This window comes from Somniosus microcephalus, chromosome 1 (assembly GCF_052327205.1).
Source record: "Somniosus microcephalus isolate GS21.2 chromosome 1, FLI_Smic_1.0, whole genome shotgun sequence".
NCBI lineage: Eukaryota > Metazoa > Chordata > Chondrichthyes > Squaliformes > Somniosidae > Somniosus > Somniosus microcephalus.
In genome coordinates, this window is record NC_140987.1 from 125,359,040 (window position 1) to 125,381,698 (window position 22,659).

Genomic DNA, 22,659 nt, shown 5'->3' on the forward strand with positions numbered 1-22,659 from the left:
CAAGAAGCATTTAGATGAGCAGTTGAAACACCATAACATACAAGGCTATGGACCAAGTGCTGGAAAATGGGATTATAATAGATATAGGGCTTGATGGCCAGCGTGGACACGATGGGCTGAAGGGCCTCTTTCTGTGCTGTATAACTCTATGTCTATGACTAGTCCTGGCTCTTTTGAGGTGCCACCTTCCCAGAAACGGTCCCAATACCTCAGGAATCTAAAGCCCTCCCTCCTGCACCATCTCTCCAGCCACACATTCATCTGTTCTATCCTCCTATTCCTGTACTCACTAGCACGTGGCACCGGGAGTAATCCAGAGATTACTACCTTTGAAGTCCTGCTTTTAAATCTCTCTCCTAGCTCCCTAAACTCTGCCTGCAGGACCTCATTCCTCTTTCTGCCTATGTCATGTTGGCATTGTTTGCAGGTTTCAGGAGTATTAGCATTATGCAGTGTATATATGGTGTCTGCAGCATTCAGGTCTGCTAGCAGTACCTGGTGTGTGGGGCCTGGGGAGTACTAGCACTGGCTGAAAGGTATGATTCTGTGAGTATGATGTATGACTGTCAGGCTGTTGCTTGACAGCTCTCCCAATTTTGACAAGTCCCCAGATGTTAGTGAGCAGGACTGGGCTGGGTGTGCCATTGTTATGTCAGAGGACAGTTAAGAGTCAACCACATTGCTGTGGGTCTGGAGTCACACGTAGGCCAGACCAGATAAGGACAGCAGATTTCCTTTCCTAAAAGGACATTGGTAAATCAGATGGGTTTTTATGACAGTCGGTAGGTTTCATGGTCACCATTAATGATACTAGCTAATTTTATTCTGGATTTATTTATTTAACTGAATATAAATTCCCCAGCTGCCATGGTGGAATTTGAACTCACATCTCTGGATCATTCGTCCAGGCCTCTGCACATTACCACTATGCTAGTGTTCCCATACTCCTGTATCATCAATAAATTTAGGAGGTCTGTTCATTTCTGATCTTTCAGTCTCTGGTTGCAAGTCCTATATAACAATTAAAATAAAACTGGAAACACATGAGCAATGGTGTAGGCAGAAGAGTCAGTTTTATTAGTTTTCCCACCACGCTTGAATTTAACAAATGAAATTCACATTTCCAGTACAAAATTACAATTAGAAATTATGTTTTCAAGGTATGCACAAGGGCATCCAACCATGTTCCTAACTACTTTGCAGGTCTCACCCCAGAGTCCCTGCCGCAAACAGGTAGGATACATATGGGGCAAATCCCCACCCCCAACCTGACTGGTTCGGAGTTGGACAATTTTGATCATAAGCCAGACATTAACAGTGCATTTTTAATTGGTTTACAGAAATGCTGGGTACAGGAAACTTTCGATTTACCGGCACCTAAATAACCAGAAATCTCAGTTAACCAGCAAAATTCAGGAGTAGGTTCAGGTAAGTTTTATTACTTGCCTTCCTCGATCTGTTGCTGTGCAAGGGTGTGGCTGCAGCTGTTGCTAAGCAACAGAGACGCTTGGAACTTGTGGCCATTGTTCTGAACTTGTTGCTAAGCAACAGGGTTTGTTGCTTTATACGGAGCTCTCAGCTCCGTATCTTTTACTATAGCTTTCGGTTATCTGGAATTTTTGATGAACCAGCACCATGTCCGTCCCGGATAAAAAAAAGTTTCTTGCACATGGGCAAGCAGTCCATGTGCATCTGTCAGCTGATGTTTTGTAGATTGCACATGGCAGTTTTTCCAAATGAGTCACCCTCCCATTTTGGATGGGATAAAAGCTACCCTAGATACGTAACCAGCTCCCAGACGAGAGCCAATGTTGCTCTCATTTGGCCACGAGCATATGTACAAGACCAACTCACTGAAGACGTCCAATCAATTTTTCCTTCGGCTTCCTCCTGAGGGGAAGATAGCTGACCTCCATTGCACACGAAGGTCCCAACAGGAACTCGGAGTGGAAACAATTGAACCTGAATCTCTAACCTATTTGGAGCAGTGTATTGCTCTCTGCTGTACTGCCTACCAATGTTCCCGCTAATTTCTTTTTGTACTGAGTGGGTCACGAACTCCTGAGTGCAACCTTTTTGTCAGTGGGCAAATTTAACAACTTCACGTCAGATTGCCACCCCACCAACAAAGTATTTTCTGTGTCTCTCAATAAACAAATAGTAGTTTCTTCTAAAGTAGCTTCCTGCAATTTTATACATCATTACATAACTCTTATTTCTATTGTAATCAACCACCACCTAGACCGAAGGGTGTGTTGATGCAGGGGGTGGAGGACACGAGCACAGTCACAAGATTGGTAAATGAAAAACAACAGTTGGCTGTTTTATTTTTAGAAAATGGGGGAAAAAAGGTTCACGTCTGGCAAAATCCAACAACATATGACATTCAAAAAGAAAAATGAAGAACAAAACCATCACCCGCCAGAGGTGGTTAGGAAGGCAGTCCTTAAATCAATTTTCTCCAAAACAATAAACCAGGGTTACTTTACCACTGGAGTTTTCTTAGCCGGTCCAGGGATCATCTCAGGCTCTCAGAACTAAACAATATTCCACCCGGGTTCAACAGCAGACCTCTGTGGCAGCTGCAAGCTGGCCCCCAACAGCAGCCTTGTCCTAGCTTTCTCCTCAGGCACTGGCCCTGAAGGGATGCACTAGTTTGCCTTTTGAACTCCTGAGCTAATGGGTAGATTTGCCCCAGGTGTGTTGGAGGTGGGTGTGGCCTTCACCTGAATTGGAGTGAGAGGGGGACTTTGTCTCCATCTGGTGGCCACATACCATCCATCCACCACAAACCGCCCCCATAGCTCACACTATTAACACTCCGCTAAACGTTTAAAAGGAAATCTATATTTACATTACTCCGGGGACTTGTTAGGACTATAGAACGACAGAAAATAAAATGGTTTGTATTTTTCCCCTTTTGGGTTCTCTTTAAAAAAAATATCAAGATGTTTATGAAAAGGAAAAAATGTAATATGCAACTCCTACAAATCCTCCCCTGCCCTCCCCCTCCTCAACAGCATGTTTGTGTAAAGCTACTCACTTCAGTAGATCGTTCAAAATCAAATACAGGAAACTTTGTGCTATCCGGAAGTTGAATGTCCGGCAACTTTGATCTAACGGCAGAAATCAGCCGCCGTTTTGGTTAGGTTTTTTTTCTGCTTTTCACAGGCAGGCTCTGGAAAGCGTCTTTGTCGCTTAGCAACAGCTTCAGAGACGCTTCCAAGCTACTGGGCCGAGTGTTTACAAGCTGTTGCTGAGCAACAGTGTTTGTGGTCAGATACTGCGATTAAAAGCTCCTATCTGATAACATTGACGCTGGTCTATCCAGAGCTTTTAAAAAAACAGTAGCTCGGTCCCATGGGTGCTGGATAGCACAAAGTTTCCTGTATTGAGAAATTTCAATTTTGAAACATTTTAAGCAATTCAGAAAACAGAAACAGAAAATGCTGGAAATACGCAGCAAGTCAGGCAGCATCTGTGGAGAGAGAAACAGAGTTTCAAGTTGATGACCTTTCATCAGAACTGGAAAAAGTCAAGCGATGTAACAGATTTTAAGCAGGTGCAGAGGCAGGGAAAGGGGAGGAAAGAACAAAAAGGGGTCTGTGATAGGGAGAGATTGAATGACAAAAGGGATGATTGTACAAAGCAAAGGGAGATGGTAATAGGACAAGTAAAGATGAGTCTAGAAGAGGTAAATGGGAATGGCAGAAACATCAACAGCTGCAATGTGAAAAAAAATAGGGCAGAGGTTATGGTCTGAAATTGTTGAACTCGATGTTGAGTCCAGAAGGCTGTAAAGTGCCTAATCGAAAGATGAGGTGCTGTTCCTCAAGTTTACGTTGAGCTTCATTGGAACAGTGCAAGAGGCCGAGGACAGAGGGAATGAAAGTGACAGGCGACGGGAAGCTCGGTCAAGCTTATGGACTGAAAAGAGGTGTTCCGCAAAGCAGTCACCCAATCTGCGTTTAGTCTTCCCAATGTAGAGGAGACAGCATTGTAAACAGCGAATACAGTACACGAAATAGCAAAAGAAGTACAAGTAAATCGCTGTTTCACCTGGAAGGAGTGTTTGGGACCCTGGACAGTGGGAAGGGAGGAGGTAAAAAGGCAGGTGTTGCATCTCCTGCGCTTACAAGTGCACATGTTCGGCTCCGGGATACAGGATGCGGAGAAGGCTGCAAAGCTGTTTACGGTGATAATCAGTGTATTGGGCTCCTCTCACCCACTCCAGCTGCTGTCCAGCTCTCTGCGCGACCTTTCAATTGAAGTGCGCGGGTGCTCAGGGATTAGTGCGGGGCCGTGCACCTTAGAGGGAACAGTGCTACCTATTATAACAATGTTTTAAAAAAGATTTATTTTAATTCCCAATTTCAGAATCATGGACTAAAATAAATGCCTGCAATTTAGTACGAGTGAGCACCCCAATCTTTCCAAAAGAAAAAAGCTGTGCCCCTTTGCTTCATAGAAACTGCATAGTGTCCAACTAGTAGTAGATGCAGCGTATACAATGGATGGGAATATCTGCCATATCCTTTCGGTGATCTCTTGCATAGTCCCACAGGTAGTAATCGATCAAAACAGAATTGATGTCTTCATTCACACATTTTTTCTGCGCTCCAAGTTCCAGAATTCGATGCAATATTAACTCCACACACCAAACGGAGCAGCCTCGGATCTCCACTTCCTGACAATCCCCCGAATGGAAGAGCACACCTAGGGCGTGAATTAAAAAGGCAATTTTAGTTCCAGTAAAAGTAGTTTACAGCAACGAAAACCTGAACCAAAATGGCAACAAATTAAAAACAGTAAAATATCATTGTGAAATTCTATTTTAATTTCATAGGACATCAAACAGTTTTTGCCAAAATAAATGCTCTGGTTATCATCTGAACAATTGTGGGGCATGTTGATAGAAACTTTTGATCTTTTTACACTATCCTCTACATGTATATTTTTATTTAATTTATTTAGATTTTTCTCTCCTATATCTGAGCTAATTGGCACCAGAGCTCCTTTACTATTTTCCTGTCATTCTCCTATGGCTTCTCCATAGCTATGCTGACAGATACTTTCCTATTCCTCAGCAGTAGTGACTCAGGAATGTTCAGTATTTACAATAGTCAGTAGAAGCTGGCATCAACCCATCACAATATAGTCCGAATTCTCCAGAGGAGAGCTGAAGATACATAAGCAAACAGAGGCAGGGGTGGCTCCAGTCACAAGATACAGGTACATAGACCACAAGCAGTGAATTAACTGGATACTGTAGTGTATGGTCCACATTATCCCGAGACTTCTCTTGTTTTTTTCTTACATCTCAACCATCAAGTTATACCTAGTTTCCCTCGCTTCCCCCAACTCTAGGGAGTTGCATTCCTCCATTCTGTTCAGCAGCCTCTAGCCTCCACTGTGATGCTCTTCGTCTTCAATCGCCTGTGCCAAATGCACCATGACTGTGGCCAGAGATAGACATGCGATACTGACTCTCTTTACTGTGACAAGGAAAGGAGAGGGACGTAAAGAGTGTCCCCCAGGCCGCTGTTGTGGATTATGAGCTCACTGCTGTAGGAAGCCAGGTGAGGGTTTATAAAAAGAACACAAACACAAATGGAGACAGAGCTATCCCCAAGTTGTGCTCTGCACTCCCTAGTAGGTTTCAGAGTTGCCTAGGCAATAATCTGAAACAGACTGACTGAAAATCTTTTGACTTGTGGGCATTGTGGCCATGGATCCTGGATCACTAAAGAGAAAACACAGAATTGGTACCCTCTGATTTAAAAAAAAACCAAACTGAGCATTTCAATACTGAAAGAACTACTAAAATACTAAACAGGATATTCTATTACAGGGATCTAATGTTTGGAGCCGAGGTTCTTTCAGCATGTCAAAAATGAAAGTTAATCTTCAAAGTGATTATCACACAGTAATAAATTATGAAAGCATGCTTTATTGCTTTTTAAACAAATGCCCCAAGACAGCTGCAAGACTATCCTGTTCAGTATTACAAGAATCTTTACATTAAAAAAATAAGTTTGTATTATGACGACTTTGTTACTGCTTGCCTGTTTGTGTTTACGTAAAATACACCTAATCTGTCAATACTGCTTTAAAGACAGAACACTCGAAGTGGATTGCTCAACACACCTTGGATGATAAGTTCAGCCAGCTGTTTGAAACAGCAAATATGGATCACTGGGTCATTAACTGGTTATGTCTGTCCATGGACTTTACAGTTGTCCAATTATGCCATATCTGAAAAGATGAGTGAATTTCTGGTCCATCAGTGACTCATGTTCACACAGTGCAGTGTGACTCCTTCCCTATAATTACAATGCATTGGTACTAAATTGATTACAAACCTTGTTTGAGTTTTTCCATGAGTTCTGCCGAGTACTTCATGGCTCCAAGATAGACAAGTGCCTGAGGGACTCTGTAGTCGGCAAACATAGTCAGACTGGCTATGTCATGAAAGACACCATCCCCCTTTCCTTCCAGTAGGCCCCAGATGTCTGCTATAAGGATTTGTGCCCTTTTGTAAAAAGCAACTTTCTTGCCCTAAATGACAGAAGGAAAATAATTGTGAAAATATAAAATATCCACTACATTTAGGGAGATCATATCTCAATTCTGGTGCAGTTTGAGAATACTATTCTTTAGAATTAGTGCCAGTGGCTGCTGTAATATCATTCTACTACCTGTCCCATCACAAGGAAACAAAAAAAAATGTACCTACATATAATTTTAAAAACTCCTGTGTGCCGTGACTCAGATTCAAAGCGTGGTTGGTGTGACCACAATGCAGTTTACTAACCACTAGACGATTGCGGCACCACAAGCTGCAAGAGAGTAACGCCGAAGATGGGATGTACTGGTGTGCAGCCTAAAGTGCGGGCTCGATACAAGTTTGGAAGAGAGAAGTGTACCACTGGATATTTTAAACTCTGAGCAAGGCACTGGAGTCACTAATTAACCAGCCATGAAACATAGAGCAAGTGGACTGTGGAGGAACGTTTAACAAATATTAATCTGGGAATGTTACTGTTCTACTGCATCGTCTGTTTCCCCAGTGTAAAAAGGAGCAAGATCTTCAGTAAAAGAAAAGCAATCATAAAATAAATCGCACTTAAAATGGAAAAAAAATAAAACTCTTAACCATTAGACTGCCACAAACTTCATCCACAAAGACCATCGCGTCAGGGCACAACTGGACTGCACCTGCTGTACTGAGACCAGTTTGACATGGTGTGTTAATGCTTTGTTTGTGTCCATCAGATATCAATGCCAATCTTTAGACATATGACACTACTGGCTCAAGGTTTGAAAAAAGCTATCTAGTTCATAAAATCAGGAGCCAATGTTTTTGAAGTGGGGCCCATCTCCACCATGGACTGTGGGACTCGAGCCAGCAGGAAGAAAATCCAAATGCTTATCATCTTTTGAAAAACAGTATGCAGAATAAATGATATAATAGCAAAAAATAAAGTTAAAGTTAAAAAAAAAATGGGGGAAAGGTTTAGGCAAGCAGAAGTGATTCAAATGTTTTATTTGTATTTTAAATTTGCTTTTAAGGATGGATTTTTAGTATTAAACATTATTATAAGTTACTCTGACATCCAAGTATTTTTATTACTGCAATATTAAGTGCTAATTTTAGTATTGAGCTGAACAAAAATATTACCAGGTCCAAGGAAACTATAATTTCTCTACCTTTTGACATTCGGTCTTATATTTTTGACAAGTTTGTGCTCATTTTAGTAGCATGTACTCAAGTTCAGGGTCGCAGATTTCCGATGCAAAAGATAGAGGAAATTTGGGCATAAGTTACTTACACCCGAATTTCCTCAACCTTTTGCACCAGTTATTTTAAAACTTCCACCTAGATCTTCTGCCTCAAATAAAATAGACCCACCACACCCCAAAGTCAGCACGGATTTATTAAAGGCAAGTTGCGTTTGGCTAACTTGATTGAGTTCTTTGATGGAGAGAGTTAGATGTTGTGTATACGGACTTTCAAAAGGCGTTTGATAAAGTACCACGTAATAGACTCGTTAGAAAAATTAAAGCCCATGGGATTAAAGCGACAGCGACAGTGTGGAGACAAAATTGGCTAAGGGACAGAAATCAGAGAGTAGTGGTGAACGGTTGTTTTTCCAGACTGGAGGGAAGTATATATTGGTGGTCCCCAGGGGTTGGTATTAGGACCACTGCTCTTTTTGATATATATATATTAATGACCTGGACTTGGGTATACAGGACATAATTTCAAAGTTTGCAGATGACATAAAACTCAGAAATGAAGTAAACAATGAGGAGGATAGTAACAGCCTTCAGGAGGATATAGACCAGAGAATTGTGAAGTGATACATTTTGGTAGGAAGAATGAGGAGAGGCAATATAAACTAAAGGGTACAATTTTAAAGTGGGTGCAGGAAGAGAGAGACCTGGGGGTGCATGTACACAAATCTTTGAAGGTGGCAGGACAAGTTGAGAAGGCTGTTTAGGGGCAGAGAGTACAAAAGCAAGGAAGTTATGCTAAACCTTTATAAAACACTGTTAGGCCTCAGCTGGAGTACGGTTTTCAATTCTGGGCACCACACTTTAGGAAGGATATCAAGGCTTTAGGGAAGGTTCAGAAGAGATTTACTAGAATAATACCAGGATGAAAGACTTCAGTTATGCAGAGAGACTTGAGAAGCTGTGTTGTTCTCCTTAGAGCAGAGAAGATTACGATGAGATTTGATAGAGGTGTTCAAAATCATGAATGGTTTTGACGAGTAAATAAGTAGAAACTGTTTCCAGTGACAGAAGGGATGGTAACCAGAGGACACCGATTTAAGGTGATTGGCAGAAGAACCAAGGGTGACATGTGGAAACACGAGTTGTAATCTGAAATGCACTGCCTGAAAGGGCGGTGGAAGCAGATTCAATAGTAGCATTCAAACAGGAATTGGATAAATACTTGAAGGGAAAAAAGTTTGCAGGGCTACGGGGAAAGAACGGGGAAGTGAAACTAGTTGGATAGCCCTACCGAGAGCCGGCACAGGCACGATAGGCCGAATAGGCTTCTTCTGTGCTGTATCATTCTATGCCAAAGAGCAGACAAAGTGAATTTCCTGCTCCAAATAGCAAGATAGCCCTCATCTGCTCCTAGTTAAGTCTTTCGGCCAGCTGCTCTCCTGCTCTGTGTAATAGTCTCCTCAGGACTGGAAAGGTGGGAAGTGGTGGACTCCAGATGCTGGATAGAGGGGTCATGGGGCTGTGGTGGTTCTATGCTCACAGATGGCTCCTGGCATGGAACTGCTGCTGGCTGCATCCAAGGAGGGAGACCCTAAGCTGCCTTGTCTCATTTGCCGTGCCCAGGTGGCACTCTGCTGCTGTTAGCTAAGGAGAAGCTGAAAGGGATTTGGGAGTTACAATAGACTTAGCACTGAGCATGTCCAGAGCAGCAAATGAAACTAACAGAATTCTAATCAATATTGCTAAATTAATAAAGTACACATCTGACAGTTATGCTAAAACTGTACAGTTCTCTCACCAGGCTAAACCTTGAATACTGTATTTAATTCCGGCTACTGGGGCGCAAGGAAAACATTAAAGCAGAGATGGGCGACAGAGCTGATCCCTAGTGGTAGACAGTGGAGTTATGAGCATAAGCTAGAAAAATTCAGGCTTATCAGCTTTAAAAGGAGGTAAATGAGAGGGAGCCTTAAAAGTACATGACACTATGCTGAGCTGAAAGTTAAATTCAGAGCACTATTTTATATTAAACCGGTAAAAGATAAGTTGACTGCTTACGTCAGGAAGCAAAGAGCGATCAATACCTGGAATGGTCTTCTGGGTGAGATCATGGAGGCAAAAACTGAGATAAGTCAACAGTTAGATGCCATTTCAGGGCTTCATATGTTTCTACAGAATGATGAATTGAATGGAATTAATGGCTTTCCTCGTCAGAACTTATTTGAGAGAGAAACTTTTTATAAATTCCTTTTGCTCAGCAACAAAGAATGAAATTGCAGGAAAGAATTCCTCCAATTGTTATGTGCTACCATAGTGGGAACGTTGCCTACATTCAAAATTTCTGGCAATTCCAAACATAGTAAATGTTCCCATTTACTTATAATGTCAATACTAAATAGCAATCAGAGGAAATGCCTGTCCCCATTGACAAAAAAAAAGTGGCCTAACCACAGCAGACTCACCTGAAATGTAGTTTCGTCCCTATATGAAGGAAAATGTTCCACCACAAGCCGCAGCAGCTTCTGGGCACTATTCTCGCTCCTCTTAATGCAGTTAAGGAATGAACCATCAAACTCCTCCAGCAATATGTTTCCAGCTTCCTTAAGCACTTTGAGGCGTTCTTCAATCAGCGGCATTGGAACATCAGTGTCCGAACGCAGCACATGTTTCAGCTGATCCAGGGTTATGTTAGCAAAATATGATGCACTGGTGATCGGAATGTCTTAATAGGAAGAAATAAATATCAAAGAATATTAACATAATTACTCCTCCTGCTACTGAGAAAAACTAGATCTGATTAAGGTAAATGAATGGGCAAATGCATTGTGTAGTTATGGTACAGTATTAAGCCATAAAGACCAGGAAGCTCCAAGGTTAAACCTTGTTTATGATAACTGATAATGCTAGACCAGCGATGGGGCATTGCATTTGGCCTCAGTGTCCCTAGGCTGGGGGCGGGAAGGGAAATCGGCCAGGATTCCTGACAATGAATCCGTATTTTTTTTTTTGGGTGCGGGGCCCCTTTTAAGGGGCTGCGCGGCCCATTCACAGCCAAAGCGAGCCCCAGGCTGTGCAGGATGGCTGCACAGCTTATAGGGAATAAAACCAGAAAATGATGGAAATACTCAGCAGGTCCGGCAGCATTTGTGGAGAGAAAAACAGAGATAACGTTTCAGGTCGATGACCTTTGTCAGAACCAGAAAAAGTTAGAGATGTAACAGATTTTAAGCAGGGGCAGGGAGAGAGGAGGAAAGAACAAAAGGGAAGGGCTGTGATAGGGTGGAAGGCAGGAGTGATTAAATGACAAAAGGTATGATAGTACAAAGCAAAAGTAGATGGTAATGGGATAAGTAAAGAAACAAAGGATGAATCTAGAAGAGGTGTAAAGGGGAATGGCAGAATCATCAGCAGCTGCCATGTGAAACAATAGGGGCAGAGGTTATGGTCTGAAATTGTTGAACTCGATGTTGAGTCCAGAAGGCTGTAAAGTGCCTAATCGAAAGAGGTGTTGTTCCTCGAGCTTATGTTGAGCTTCGTTGGAACAGTGTAAGAGGCCAAGGACAGAGGGGTGGGAGTGGAGTGGAGAATTAAAGTGACAGGTGACCAGAAGCTCAGGGTCACGCTTACAGATTGAATGGAGGTGTTCTGCAAAGCAGTCACCCAATCTGCATTTGGTCTCCCCAATGTAGAGGAGACAGCATCGTGAGCAGCAAATACAGTATACTAAATTGCAAGAAGTACAAGTAAATCGCTGTTTCACATGGAAGGAGTGTTTGGGGCCCTGGACAGTGGGAGGAAGTAAAAGAGCAGGTGTTGCATCTCCTGCGCTTGCACGGGAAGGTGTCGTGGGAAGGGGAGGGGGTGATTGAGGTGTGGACCAGAATGTCACAGAGGGAGAAGTCCCTTCGGAATGCTGAAAGGGGAGGTGGGTGATTCCTGGTGGAAAATGTGCCTGTGTTGTCATAAGGTGAAAACTTGATCAAGCTTAACAATGTTGTTCTCTCTATCCCCTTACAATACCCTCTTCTAACTCCCACCTCCCCCCTCAACCCCGATAAAATAGCCCACTAACATTCACTAACTCGGCTCACACATGAAGACAACATTTGGGTCAGGCGCCAGAGCGCTGCTGGTAGCCAGGAAACCATATTTCAGTTAATGTCATCATATTCAGGAGCTTTGGGGGGGGGGGGGGGGGGGCGGGTGGGAACCCCAAAAAGTTATATTTCTTACTCATGTTAAAGATGTTTCATATTGCTCGACAGAAAGAATATTATTGAATGTTCCCCCAGTGTGCTGGCCAAAATTTATCCCTTAACCAACATCACTTGTCATTATCACGTTGATTTTTGTGGGACCTTGCTATGTGTAAATGAGCTGTTGCACTTCCTATATTACAAAGTCATTACACTTCAAAAGTATTTAATTGGCTGTGAAGCAATGAATTACAGGAAAATTAACTATATTTCATTTCTCCAACTGGACTTTAGGACTAATTTCTTCAGGAGCACACCTAAAAGAAATAGTGCACTCTGAACCAAGCACATTTTCAAAACCTGTCACAACAATGATAAAAGAATAAAATCTAACTGGGAACTAACCTTCATCCAACGCTCTGTTAATAGCAGCACAAAGTGACCAAAAGCCACTATGCATTTTGCCTTTGTACTTAATCATACACTTGTGATCATCATTTTCAGACCAAAAGGAAAAATTCAGGGTGTCTGTAACAAATACCCAATTGACAGACTCCTCACTCATTGTTTGTGGGTTCAGGTCATGGAGCAACTTCCATCCTGTTGCATCAAGTTCCTTTGAATTTCTCTTTTCAAACAGCATTTCTGCAACCTTTCTGACCCCTTCTTCTAAAATAAAGACATCTTTACTGTTCTCAGTTATAAATTTTCCAGCTTCCTTAGGTAGCAATGGTGCATCCATTTCTTTTTCCTTTATTAAACCTTGAGGGGAAAATGAAGAATAATTTGAAAGATTGAACAGAACTTTGCCATACCCCAAAAGAAAGCACAGCAGCATCAGATTCTGAGTGTTCAGTACAGTTCATATCTGCATACCCAAATTAGGCATAATAAACAACAATAATCAATATTTTGACATTTAAACCGAGATGTTTCCCATTATGTTAAAGTGCTATTAGTCAGTAGCCTCAATCCCTAGAACAATCTGTGCTGCAAATTGCACTGCTGCCCCAACAGGTTGGCTATCGGGGATAACTTGCACTGCAGTCATATCTGCTTTAAGCTAAACTTTTGGTTCGCCCCCATACCTCTATTTAAACAAATAATAGGCACAGCTGTTAAGTGCACTATAGAACTGAGCCACACAGAGTTGGAAGATCCCTGGTTAAGGCCAGCTCCGCAAACCTTCCAGAGTGCCTCCCCTAGCCTTGGTATCCCTAAACCGAACATCCTAACAGTAACCCCAATCCCTAACCCCGACCCGCAACCATAAAATCCTAACCCGAAACACTAACGTAATCCCTACCCACAACCCCTAACATCTATCACCAATCCCTAAAGTTTATATGTTTAATTGTATAAGTTTTCAAATCCCTCCATGGCTTCACCCCTCCCTACCTCTGTAATCTCTTGCAACCCTCGAGATATGTGTTCCTCCAATTCTGGCCTCTTGAGAATCCCCGATTTTAATCGCTTCATCATTAGCAGCCGTGTCTTCAACTGCCAAGGCCCTAAGTTCTGGATTTCCCTCCCTAAACCCCTCTTTCCTCCTTCAAACCTCATCTGCCCTAATATTTCCTAATGCAGCTTGGTGTCAAATTTTGTTCGACGATGCTCCTGTGAAGCACCTTGGGTCGTTTTACATAATTAAAGGCGCTATATAAATGCAAGTTGTTTTGTGTTAGTGGGTTCGTGGAATTTTTATAACACGGGAGGGGGGGCCTCAGAAGCAAAAAGGTTGAGAACCCCAGTACTAGGCTACTCTGTTGTTGTCACCAACAGGGAATATCCTAGACTTGGAGTATACAAAACTCAATTAGCAGAAGAGAGCCTGGGCATGATGGTTAACGAATCATCTAGACTACACATTAAACGAGATACATGACTAGATTGAGGGGTGGTCAATAAATTGATCATAGGTTTCGCGCTTCAAATCAAGATTGTTTCCCAGCTGTCACAGAGAGAGAGAGACCAGGAGTGCGACTTAAGTATATTTTTAAAAATATGGTAAAGCCTTTAAAATAAGCCAAGGGCACAATTTTAAATTAGTGAAACATAATTCTTAAATCCCTAAAGTACTTGTTTACAGAATAATGCGCTTGGAAAATCAGAAAATGCACGTTCAAGGCGGATGCTATGAGATAGAAAACTCAAAATGTCCCGAGAGCTGTTGGACACCAACAAAGCACACTGAAAGCACGGGTTTCCCACCCGCTAGTGATTTCCCGGGGATGCACCGCCGCTCTGCTCGGGAACAAAACTAAACCCATATGCTGCAGCGGCCGATGCTTCACGGAAGGGGAGTACTGGGAACTCACAGCGGGGACCAGCCTGTCCTACGGACTGCACTAAACACGCCGACAGCTCAACTTGCTACAGCCGGACGGGAAAAAACGCTGCATTTCACAACCTACTCCGACTCCCCGGGGAGGAACCTCACAGACACACGACGCAGCGAACCCCCGCCCGATACTCGTTACGCAGCAGTGAGGGCGGGGTCAACCCGAGCGCGACCTCCCTATTTGAACCAATCCTCATTCCCGCTTCCATCTCCTGCGAGCTAATAGATGGAAGCGCGGAAGACAATGACCAGATGCACGCGGTCCGCGCGTGCGCACCAATCGCCCCAGCCACCCCATTGCCGCCATCTTTGTGGAGAGCAGGCGAGCTGAGCCGGAAGTGATGTTGCTAGGAAACAATAATAAACACAGGAACAGCGATTGAACGGTCTCCCTCCATCCGCGATAAATGTGCAGCTGTGGCGTTCGATAAAAGGAGCGGAGCAGGAGGTAAGTAAAAGAGAAGCAACAGGCAGGGAATGAATGAATAAATAAAATGCAGCAAAAGAAACCAGACGAGAGTGACGGGAGAAAAGAGACCCCACCAAAAGTGGCAGAGGCACTGAGGCAAAGAAAGAGCCGGAATAACAACAGAAAATGCTGGAAATACTCAGCCGATCGCCAGCCCTTCCCTCACCTTCACATGGTCCATCTCCGACTCTTCCTTTCCCTTCCTTGACTTCTCCGTCTCCATTTCTGGTGATCGGCTTTCGACAAACATCCACTACAAGCCCACTGACTCCCACAGCTACCTGGACTACACTTCCTCCCACCCCGCTTCCTGTAAGGACTCTATTCCATTCTCCCAGTTTCTCCGTCTCCGCCGTGTCTGTTCTGAGGATGCCACCTTCCATACCAGCGCTTCCGACATGTCTTCCTTTTTCCTCAACCGAGGATTCCCCTCTACTTTGGTTGACACGGCCCTTGACCGTGTCCATTCTATTTCCCGCACTTCTGCTCTCACCCCTTCCCCTCCCTCCCAGAACCACGATAGGGTTCCCCTTGTCCTTAGCTTTCACCCCACCAGCCTCCACATTCAACGGATCATCCTCTGCCATTTCCGCCACCTCCAACGTGATCCCACCACCAAACACATCTTCCCCTCACCTCCCTTTTCAGCATTCCGAAGGGACCGCTCCCTCCGCGACACCCTGGTCCACTCCTCAATCACCCCCAACAGCCCTTCTCCTTCACCTGGCACCTTCCCGTGCAAGCGCAGGAGATGCAACACATGCCCTTTTACCTCCTCCCTTCCCACTGTCCAGGGCCCCAAACACCCCTTCCAGGTGAAACAGCGATTTACTTGTACTTCTTTCAATTTAATATACTGTATTCTCTGCTCACGATGCGGTCTCCTCTACACTGGGGAGACCAAACGCAGATTGGGTGACCGCTTTGCGGAACACCTCCGTTCAGTTCGTAAGGGTGACCCCGAGCTTCCGGTCGCCTGTCACTTTAATTCTCCGCGTCACTCCCACTCTGATCTCTCTGTCTATTACATTGTTCCAATGAAGCTCAACGTAAGCTCGAGGAACAGCATCTCATCTTTCGATTAGGCACTTTACAGCCTGCCGGACTCAATATCGAGTTCAACAATTTCAGATCATAATCCCTGCCCCCATTTTTCATGCAGTATGATTTTGCCATTCTCATTTGCAACATTTTCACAGTCTCTGCACCTGCTTAATATCTGTTACATTTCCAGCTTTTTCCAGTTCTGATGAAGGGTCCCAGACCTGAAACGTTAACTCTGTTTCTCTCTCCACGGATGCTGCCTGGCCTGCTGAGTATTTCCAGCAATTTCTGTTGTTATTTCAGATTTCCAGCGTCCGCAGTATTTTGCTGTTAAAGAAAGAGCCGGGCCAGGCCAGCAACATTTTGTTGCGGCTGTCTGCAGAGAGCAGGGCGGCAGAAGCTGCTGTCTGAGCAGCCCCCAGGGTAGAGCTTCAGGTCAGTGATTAAAGGAAAGCTCTCTCTCTAGTTGTAAAGTCTGTGGGTTATATGGTGAATTAATACACAGACTACAAGAGTAACTTTAACAGGACTTTACTATTCGAAGGTCAGGGCGAATCTGCCCAATAAATCCTTACACAGCACTTATAGACCGGTGTGGTCACCACCGGTATTACAGTATACAGTAGCCAAGATAAAGTAGTGCAACCCTTAAAATAGTTCTCTTAAAGGTGGAACGTTACATACACTACACTAGTCACCAGTCTAACTCGCTGCGGGAGGTTTTCTGTTTCTCCATTGTTGACCTGAAGGCTGTATCAATGTTTTCGGTCTGGCGGTCGAGGCTGCAATGTTTTGGTTTGTTTTGGACGGGTTTTTGCTGTGTATCATAGTGTTCTAGCTTCAGTTACATTGTTCGTGCTGTACTGTGCACCTGTCGCTGAAACTGCTTTTGTCTTGGAAGTCCCGCTGTAGCGTTTGTTATTACAGGTCAGTTGGTAACAAATCAGAGGTGAGAATGTACTATTGACTCCGCAGCCACATTAACAACAACTTGCGCGCCTTTATCCTAGTAAAACGTCCCAAGGCGCTTCCCAGGAGTGATATCAACAAGATTAACTAACCACGTATAGCCGCAGAAACACTTAGGGGGAGAAATTCTGTATAGCCCCGTTTGGGGCGCTAAAAGTAGTGCCCCGGAAAAATTAGCGCTGGAAATTGGTCGGTTAATAATAATAATAATTCAACTTTATTGTCATTGTACAATGCACAAGTACATGAACAACGAAATGTGATCTTGCAAGCTCCAATGAGTCCAGTACAAATAACATTAACATTAAACGTAAATAGCACCGTCCTGGGAGAAGCAAAGCCGCTGCGTCTGTGCGCGCCGCCATTCCATTTCCACCATTCCTCCTGTCCGACAATCTTCAGCCCAACGCCCGGGCCTGCTCACCAGCCGCCCCTCCCGGGGCTCCTTCTGTGACCTTCTCACCAACCGCCCCTCCTCGGGGCGCTACTGGAGGCGCCCCGCCTCCCTCTTGGGGCGCTGCGAGTGAATATTGTGGCGCTACGTGCCGCAGCGCCACACACTGCGGCACGTCGCGCTGCGCTATTGCAGGCCTTCTTCCCCTTCTTAAAGGGGAGGGGCATTGTGCAGCGCGATCTGGGGCCCAGCTGGGCCCCCGGGGATCGGGAGTGCAGGCAAAAGAGCTCGGCCCCCAAGAGAAGTGCCGGGCTCTTGGAGCGCAGCCGGCACTCCGCGGGGCGGGGGGTGGGGGGGTTCCGGAGGCCAGGGACGGGAGCGCAGGCAGGTGCTGGCAGGCGGCCAACAACAAAAATGGCCGCCCCGCACCTCGCCTTTAATTTGCGCCTCCCCGGCCGCAGGTATGCCACCCTGACCCTGTCGGACATAGCGTCCGGCGGTAAATCAGGGGGCGCTCCCGAAGATCGCGGCCGGGGCGTGAGCGGGGCACTGCGCACACCGATGATGTCATCGCCAGCGGCGCAGCGCTAACAGTTAGCGCCACCACTAACCTCCCGCTGAATTTGGCGGGAGGCATGGGCAGTGCCGCGTCCGGGCGCTAGTTGGTTTGCGCCCCACTTAGCGCCCTCTTAAGGCGCTAACGGGTGGTGCAACCAACTGAATTTTTCCCCCTTAGAGTTAGGAGGATGACAGCTGCTACTTGCAGAATACGGGCTCAGATATCCAGAGCTTGGTGCCGACAGTGATTGGATTGCAAGACATGCATGTCAAACACCTGGCTGGCCCAAATAGCTGTCAATCATCCAGCCACCTGTCAAGCTAGAGAAAAATTAGGGAATGTCATGTACTTGCCTATGGATACAACTTTGTAACAATATCAGTAAATCTCCCTCCAAAGAGCACCCGTAGGATCGTAAAATGTTACAGCATTACGGCCCATTGTCCTGTGCTGGTGTTCTTCACCACATGAACCATTTAGCCTAGAATTATACCCCATTGTTTGAGATGCAGCCCATTTCAGGTTATAACAATTGGTAACAAATGTAAAATTGAGAACAAACAAATATTTATATATCCACGCAGATCTACAATCCACTTGTAAATACAGAAGCTCTGCACATTATGTTAATGTTGAGTGCAGCAATAAAGGAAAAATCAACTTTTTACTTTGTATTAAAATATACCTGTTGTCATTCAGGAAAAACAGTAAACAATTTCTGTTTTAATTCTATTTAACCAGAAAACTCCTGTTAATAACACAATGACATTACAACACAGAAACAGGCCATTTGGTCTAACCAGTCCATATTGGTGTTTAACTGCGACAAAATCAGGGTATGATCACACTATTGGGGGTATACATAAGAACATAAGAAGTAGGAGCAGGAGTAGGCCAATCGGCCCCTCGAGCCTGCTCCACCATTCAATAAGATCATGGCTGATCTGATCCTAACCTCAAATCTTCTATCACTCTGCATCCACCCGAACCCATGTGATCTCCCGGGAGAGGCGAAAAACCAGATAAAGACCCAATGACCAATTTGGGAGAAAAAAATCTGGGAAATTCCTCTCCGACCCATCTAGGCGATCGAAATTCTTCCAGGAGATCACTCTGTCCCTATATTTTCTACAGTACTTACCTTCTGTAAAGGCGATCTCCACCCCAGCCAGGAACAGGAATAAAACCATCTCCTGAAATCTAACACAGAATTAGAACACAGTAGGAGCAGAACAAGGCTACACGGCCCCTGGGCCCACTCCACTACCCACAGGGCCATGACCATTCCGAACCTAGACTCATGTCCAATTTCCTGCCCGCTCCCCGTAACCCTTAATTCCCTTTACTTCTAGGAAACTATCTATTTCTGTTTTAAATTTATTTAATGATGTAGCTTCCACAGCTTTCTGGGGCAGCAAATTCCACAAACCTACTACCCTCTGAGTGAAGAAGTTTCTCCTCATCTCAGTTTTGAATGAGCAGCCCCTTATTTTAAGATTATGCCCCCTAGTTCTAGTTTCACCCATCATTGAGAACATCCTCACCGCATCCACCCGATCAAGTCCCTTCACGATCTTATATGTTTCAATAAGATCGCCTCTCATTCTTCTGAACTCCAATGAGTAGAGTCCCAATCTACTCAACCTCTCCTCATATGACCACCCCCTCATCCCCGGGATTAACCGAGTGAACCTTCTTTGTACTGACTCGAGAGCAAGTATGTCTTTTCTTAAGTATGGACACCAAAACTGTATGCAGTATTCCAGGTGCGGTCTCACCAATACCTTGTACAACTGCAGCAATACCTCCCTGTTTTTATATTCCATCCCCCTAGCAATAAAAGCCAACATTCCATTGGCCTTCTTAATCACTTGCTGCACCTGCATACTAACCTTTTGAGTTTCGTGCACCAGGACCCCCAGATCCCTTTGTACTACAGTACTTTCCAGTTTCTTGCCATTAAGATAATAACTTGCTCTATGATTTTTCCTGCCAAAGTGCATAACCTCACACTTTCCAGTATTGTATACTACAGGCCTCCAAATAGTGAGAGGGAGGTAGAGGAGCAAATCTGCAGGGAAATCACAGAGATATGCAAGAGCTATAGAGTGGTGATATGGGAGGACTTTAATTACCCAAATATCGATTGGGATAATGCTAGGGTAAAGGGAAAGGAAGGGGAGGAATTTCTGAATGTGTTCAGGAGAATTTCCTTGACCAGTATGTTATTAGCCCAACTAGGAAGGAGGCATTGCTGGATCTGGTGCTGGGGAATGAGGTGGGCCAGGTTGACCAAGTGTTTGTGGGAGAACACTTTGGTATGAGTGATCATCATATCATAAGATTTAGATTAGCAATGGAGAGGAGCAAGGAACAACCTAGAGTGGAACTTCTAAATTGGAATAGGGCTAACTTCAATGGGATGCGAAAGGATCTAGCCAGGGTAAAATGGAACCAAGGATTGACAGGAAAAACTGTAACGGAACAATGGGCGATCTTTAAGGAGGAGATGTTCCAAGTACAGGAAACTCTTTTTTATCCGGCACCGACGGGACCGGCGTGGTGCCGGTTTATCAAAAAGTCCGGATTACAGAGAGGTATAGTTAAAAGGTACGAGAGCTCCATACACAGCAACAAATCCAGGCTTCCCTGTTGCTTAGCAACAGCTGCAGGAACCCCGGCCACAGACCAAGCGTCCCTGTTGCTTAGCAACAAGTGCAGGAACCCCGATTACACAGCCACAGATCCAGGAACGGCCACTAATATGAAGTAAAACTTAACTGAACCTACTCCTGAATTTTGCCAGTTAACCGAGATTTCCAGTTGTTTGGGTGCAGGTAAATCGAGAGTTTCCTGTACAGGCTAGGTACATTCTAACAAGAGGGAAGGGTAAGGGAACCAAAGCAAGGGCTCCTTGGATGACGAGGGAGATAGAGAAGATGATGAAACAAAACAAGAGGGTGTATGATGAATGTCAGGTGAATTCTTCAAGGGAGAACCAGACCAAATACAATAAGTTGAGAGGGGAAGTGAAGATGAAAATAAGATTGGCAAAAAGAGAATATGAGAGTAGAATGGCGGTTAACATAAAAGGGAACCCCAAAATCTTCTACCAGCATATAAACAGTAAGGAGGTAGTAAGAGGCCGGGTGGGGCCTATTAGGGGCAAAGAAGGTAATATATACTTAGAGGCGCAGGGCAAGGCTAGAATACTCAATGAGTACTTTGTATCGGTGTTTACTAAGGAGGTGGATGCTGACAAAATATCGGTAGAAGTGGAAAAGGTAGAAGCAATGGAAGGGGTGAAAATTGATAGACAGGATGTACTGTAGGGTGTTTCTGTGTGCCCCGTGTTTCTATGACTCTCCCTTGAGTCGACCCGTGCCTCAAACTCCCCGGTTTGGGTTGTTTCCCTTGGACGGCAGGAGCTTTTGCCAATAGTCCCTGCCTAGCCCGTCGATTAGCGGGCAATCCCCCACACAGAGAGAAAGACCAAGGCCAGATAGGTCTTCTCCTATGCCCGATGCGCAGTGTCTCCAGCGGGATTACTGTGTAACCCGGCTGTGACCGGATGCCACCCGGTTGGTCTTCCAAATTATACCGCAAACCACAAGCCCCACAACCCCCAAGTTCGGACCCAAGGAGTTACTATGGATAGATTAGAATTGACTCAGACAAAGCAAAACGGTTCAGGTTGGTCAAAGATCGATTCCTTTTATTACACTCACAAAATGACAATTCCTACTCCTCTCGCTTACGGCATAACGAGTAGGTGACCGTGGACACTAGCTTATAACTTAAGACTAAAATACCCACCCTGTTGGTTACGCCGAACCAACCCCTTCCCAGAATCTAAGCCTAGATAATGGAAAAACCCTTCTAACTAAACCCCTCTCCCAGTTTGGTCAGAACCCACACTTGGAAGCCTCCTCACACACACACATACATGTTAGCCTGCGTCTTGGACACTTGCAGTTCCTCAGCAGCCAAACACGTGGGAGGTCCTGGGGATTTCTAGAGGTGTATGCTGGATATAATTACCAGCCCTTGTCGTTGATTCACGAGGTCCCGGCTCCGTTCGACTCCAGAGACAAACCGTGCCCAACAGAGGCATGCGATGAGGCCTAGAGAATTGCATTCAGGCGGTATGACGAGGCACTCACTTCGGGCGTTCCTGGAGAGTTGACGGACGCGTAGTTACACAGAGAACCCCATCCTAGATGGTAGAGAAAAGCAAGCCCCGAATCCCCAAAGTTCAGCATATTTATACCCCGTACAATACACAAAATTGGCTGGGCGATTCCTGGTTACTGTGGTCGCAGAGATGCTAGTTGGCCTTCCTGGTGACGTCTCTGTCCTGGATTGGTCATCTTGATGAAAACAATGATAGGCCATTACTGTAGATGAGCAGTTCTCGAATTGCTAACTGTTTGTTAAGTTCTTGACTGCTCCTTCAGTCCAGAGGTGTTACTTTTGGCCTGCCAACCTCATTGTCCATCCAGACATCCCGGCTCCATGGACAAAAGGTGGTTTTCCCCAAATCACACAAGTTCGAAATATGAAAAGGCTCCTGCCTTTCATGACCTCAGCATTGAGACTGGTCCCATGGCAACCCAAAAGACAAACAGTTCCTGCTATCTTCACAGAAACCAACAGTCAGTCCTTTTTAAAGTCCAAAAGTCCAAACTCCATTTTGAAACGCAGCCCAAGTGCCTCGCCATTTTAAAAGGGTACATATCCATTTTAAAAGTCCATTTAAATATCCTTCGGGCATATGCACCCACTGATGTTGGCACCGGCCAAACCCTACAGTACTAGAAAGGCTGGGTATGCTTAGAGTGGATAAGTCACCTGGTCCAGATGGCTTGCATCTCAATCTTCCCTCTATGCGGGGGAGGTGCCCGAGGATTGGAAAGTGGCAAATGTGAAACCATTGTTCAAGAAAGG

At 44.8% G+C, this 22,659-nt stretch overlaps 2 protein-coding genes across 5 annotated transcripts in view; one reads left to right on the forward strand and one right to left on the reverse strand.

Annotated features, from left to right (window-relative positions):
* Positions 1-1,049: 1,049 nt before the first annotated feature.
* On the reverse strand, positions 1,050-14,521 carry qng1 (Q-nucleotide N-glycosylase 1). Of its 4 annotated transcripts, none has more exons than XM_085985378.1 (5): positions 14,351-14,521; positions 12,342-12,698; positions 10,203-10,462; positions 6,363-6,558; positions 1,050-4,716 (listed from the first exon to the last, which is right to left on the reverse strand). In XM_085985378.1, the coding sequence occupies exons 2-5, from the start codon at positions 12,676-12,678 to the stop codon at positions 4,487-4,489; spliced, it is 1,023 nt and encodes a 340-aa protein (XP_085841504.1). In that variant the 5' UTR covers positions 12,679-12,698; positions 14,351-14,521; the 3' UTR covers positions 1,050-4,486. The 4 variants fall into 4 exon arrangements, with proteins under 4 accessions (XP_085841504.1, XP_085841495.1, XP_085841486.1 ...); XM_085985369.1 differs by having other exon boundaries at positions 14,255-14,521; XM_085985360.1 differs by having other exon boundaries at positions 14,148-14,521.
* A 64-nt stretch (positions 14,522-14,585) lies between these two features.
* The window catches only part of LOC147124349 (kinesin-like protein KIF27), a 216,472-nt gene continuing 208,398 nt past the window's right edge, over positions 14,586-22,659 (forward strand). The window contains exon 1 of the mRNA XM_085985335.1: positions 14,586-14,725. The gene's annotated coding sequence lies outside the window, so the exon portion shown is untranslated. The remainder of the gene's footprint in view (positions 14,726-22,659) is intronic.

Excerpts from the sequence above, each read along its gene's own strand:
- qng1 (XM_085985378.1), bottom strand. The coding sequence starts at position 12,678 with ATGGATGCACCATTGCTACCTAAGGAAGCTGGAAAATTTATAACTGAG. Across the intron at positions 10,463-12,341 it reads TAACAGAGCGTTGGATGAAG|ACATTCCGATCACCAGTGCA; the intron begins GTTAGTTCCCAG and ends CTTCCTATTAAG. Across the intron at positions 4,717-6,362 it reads CATGGAAAAACTCAAACAAG|GTGTGCTCTTCCATTCGGGG; the intron begins GTTTGTAATCAA and ends TTCACGCCCTAG.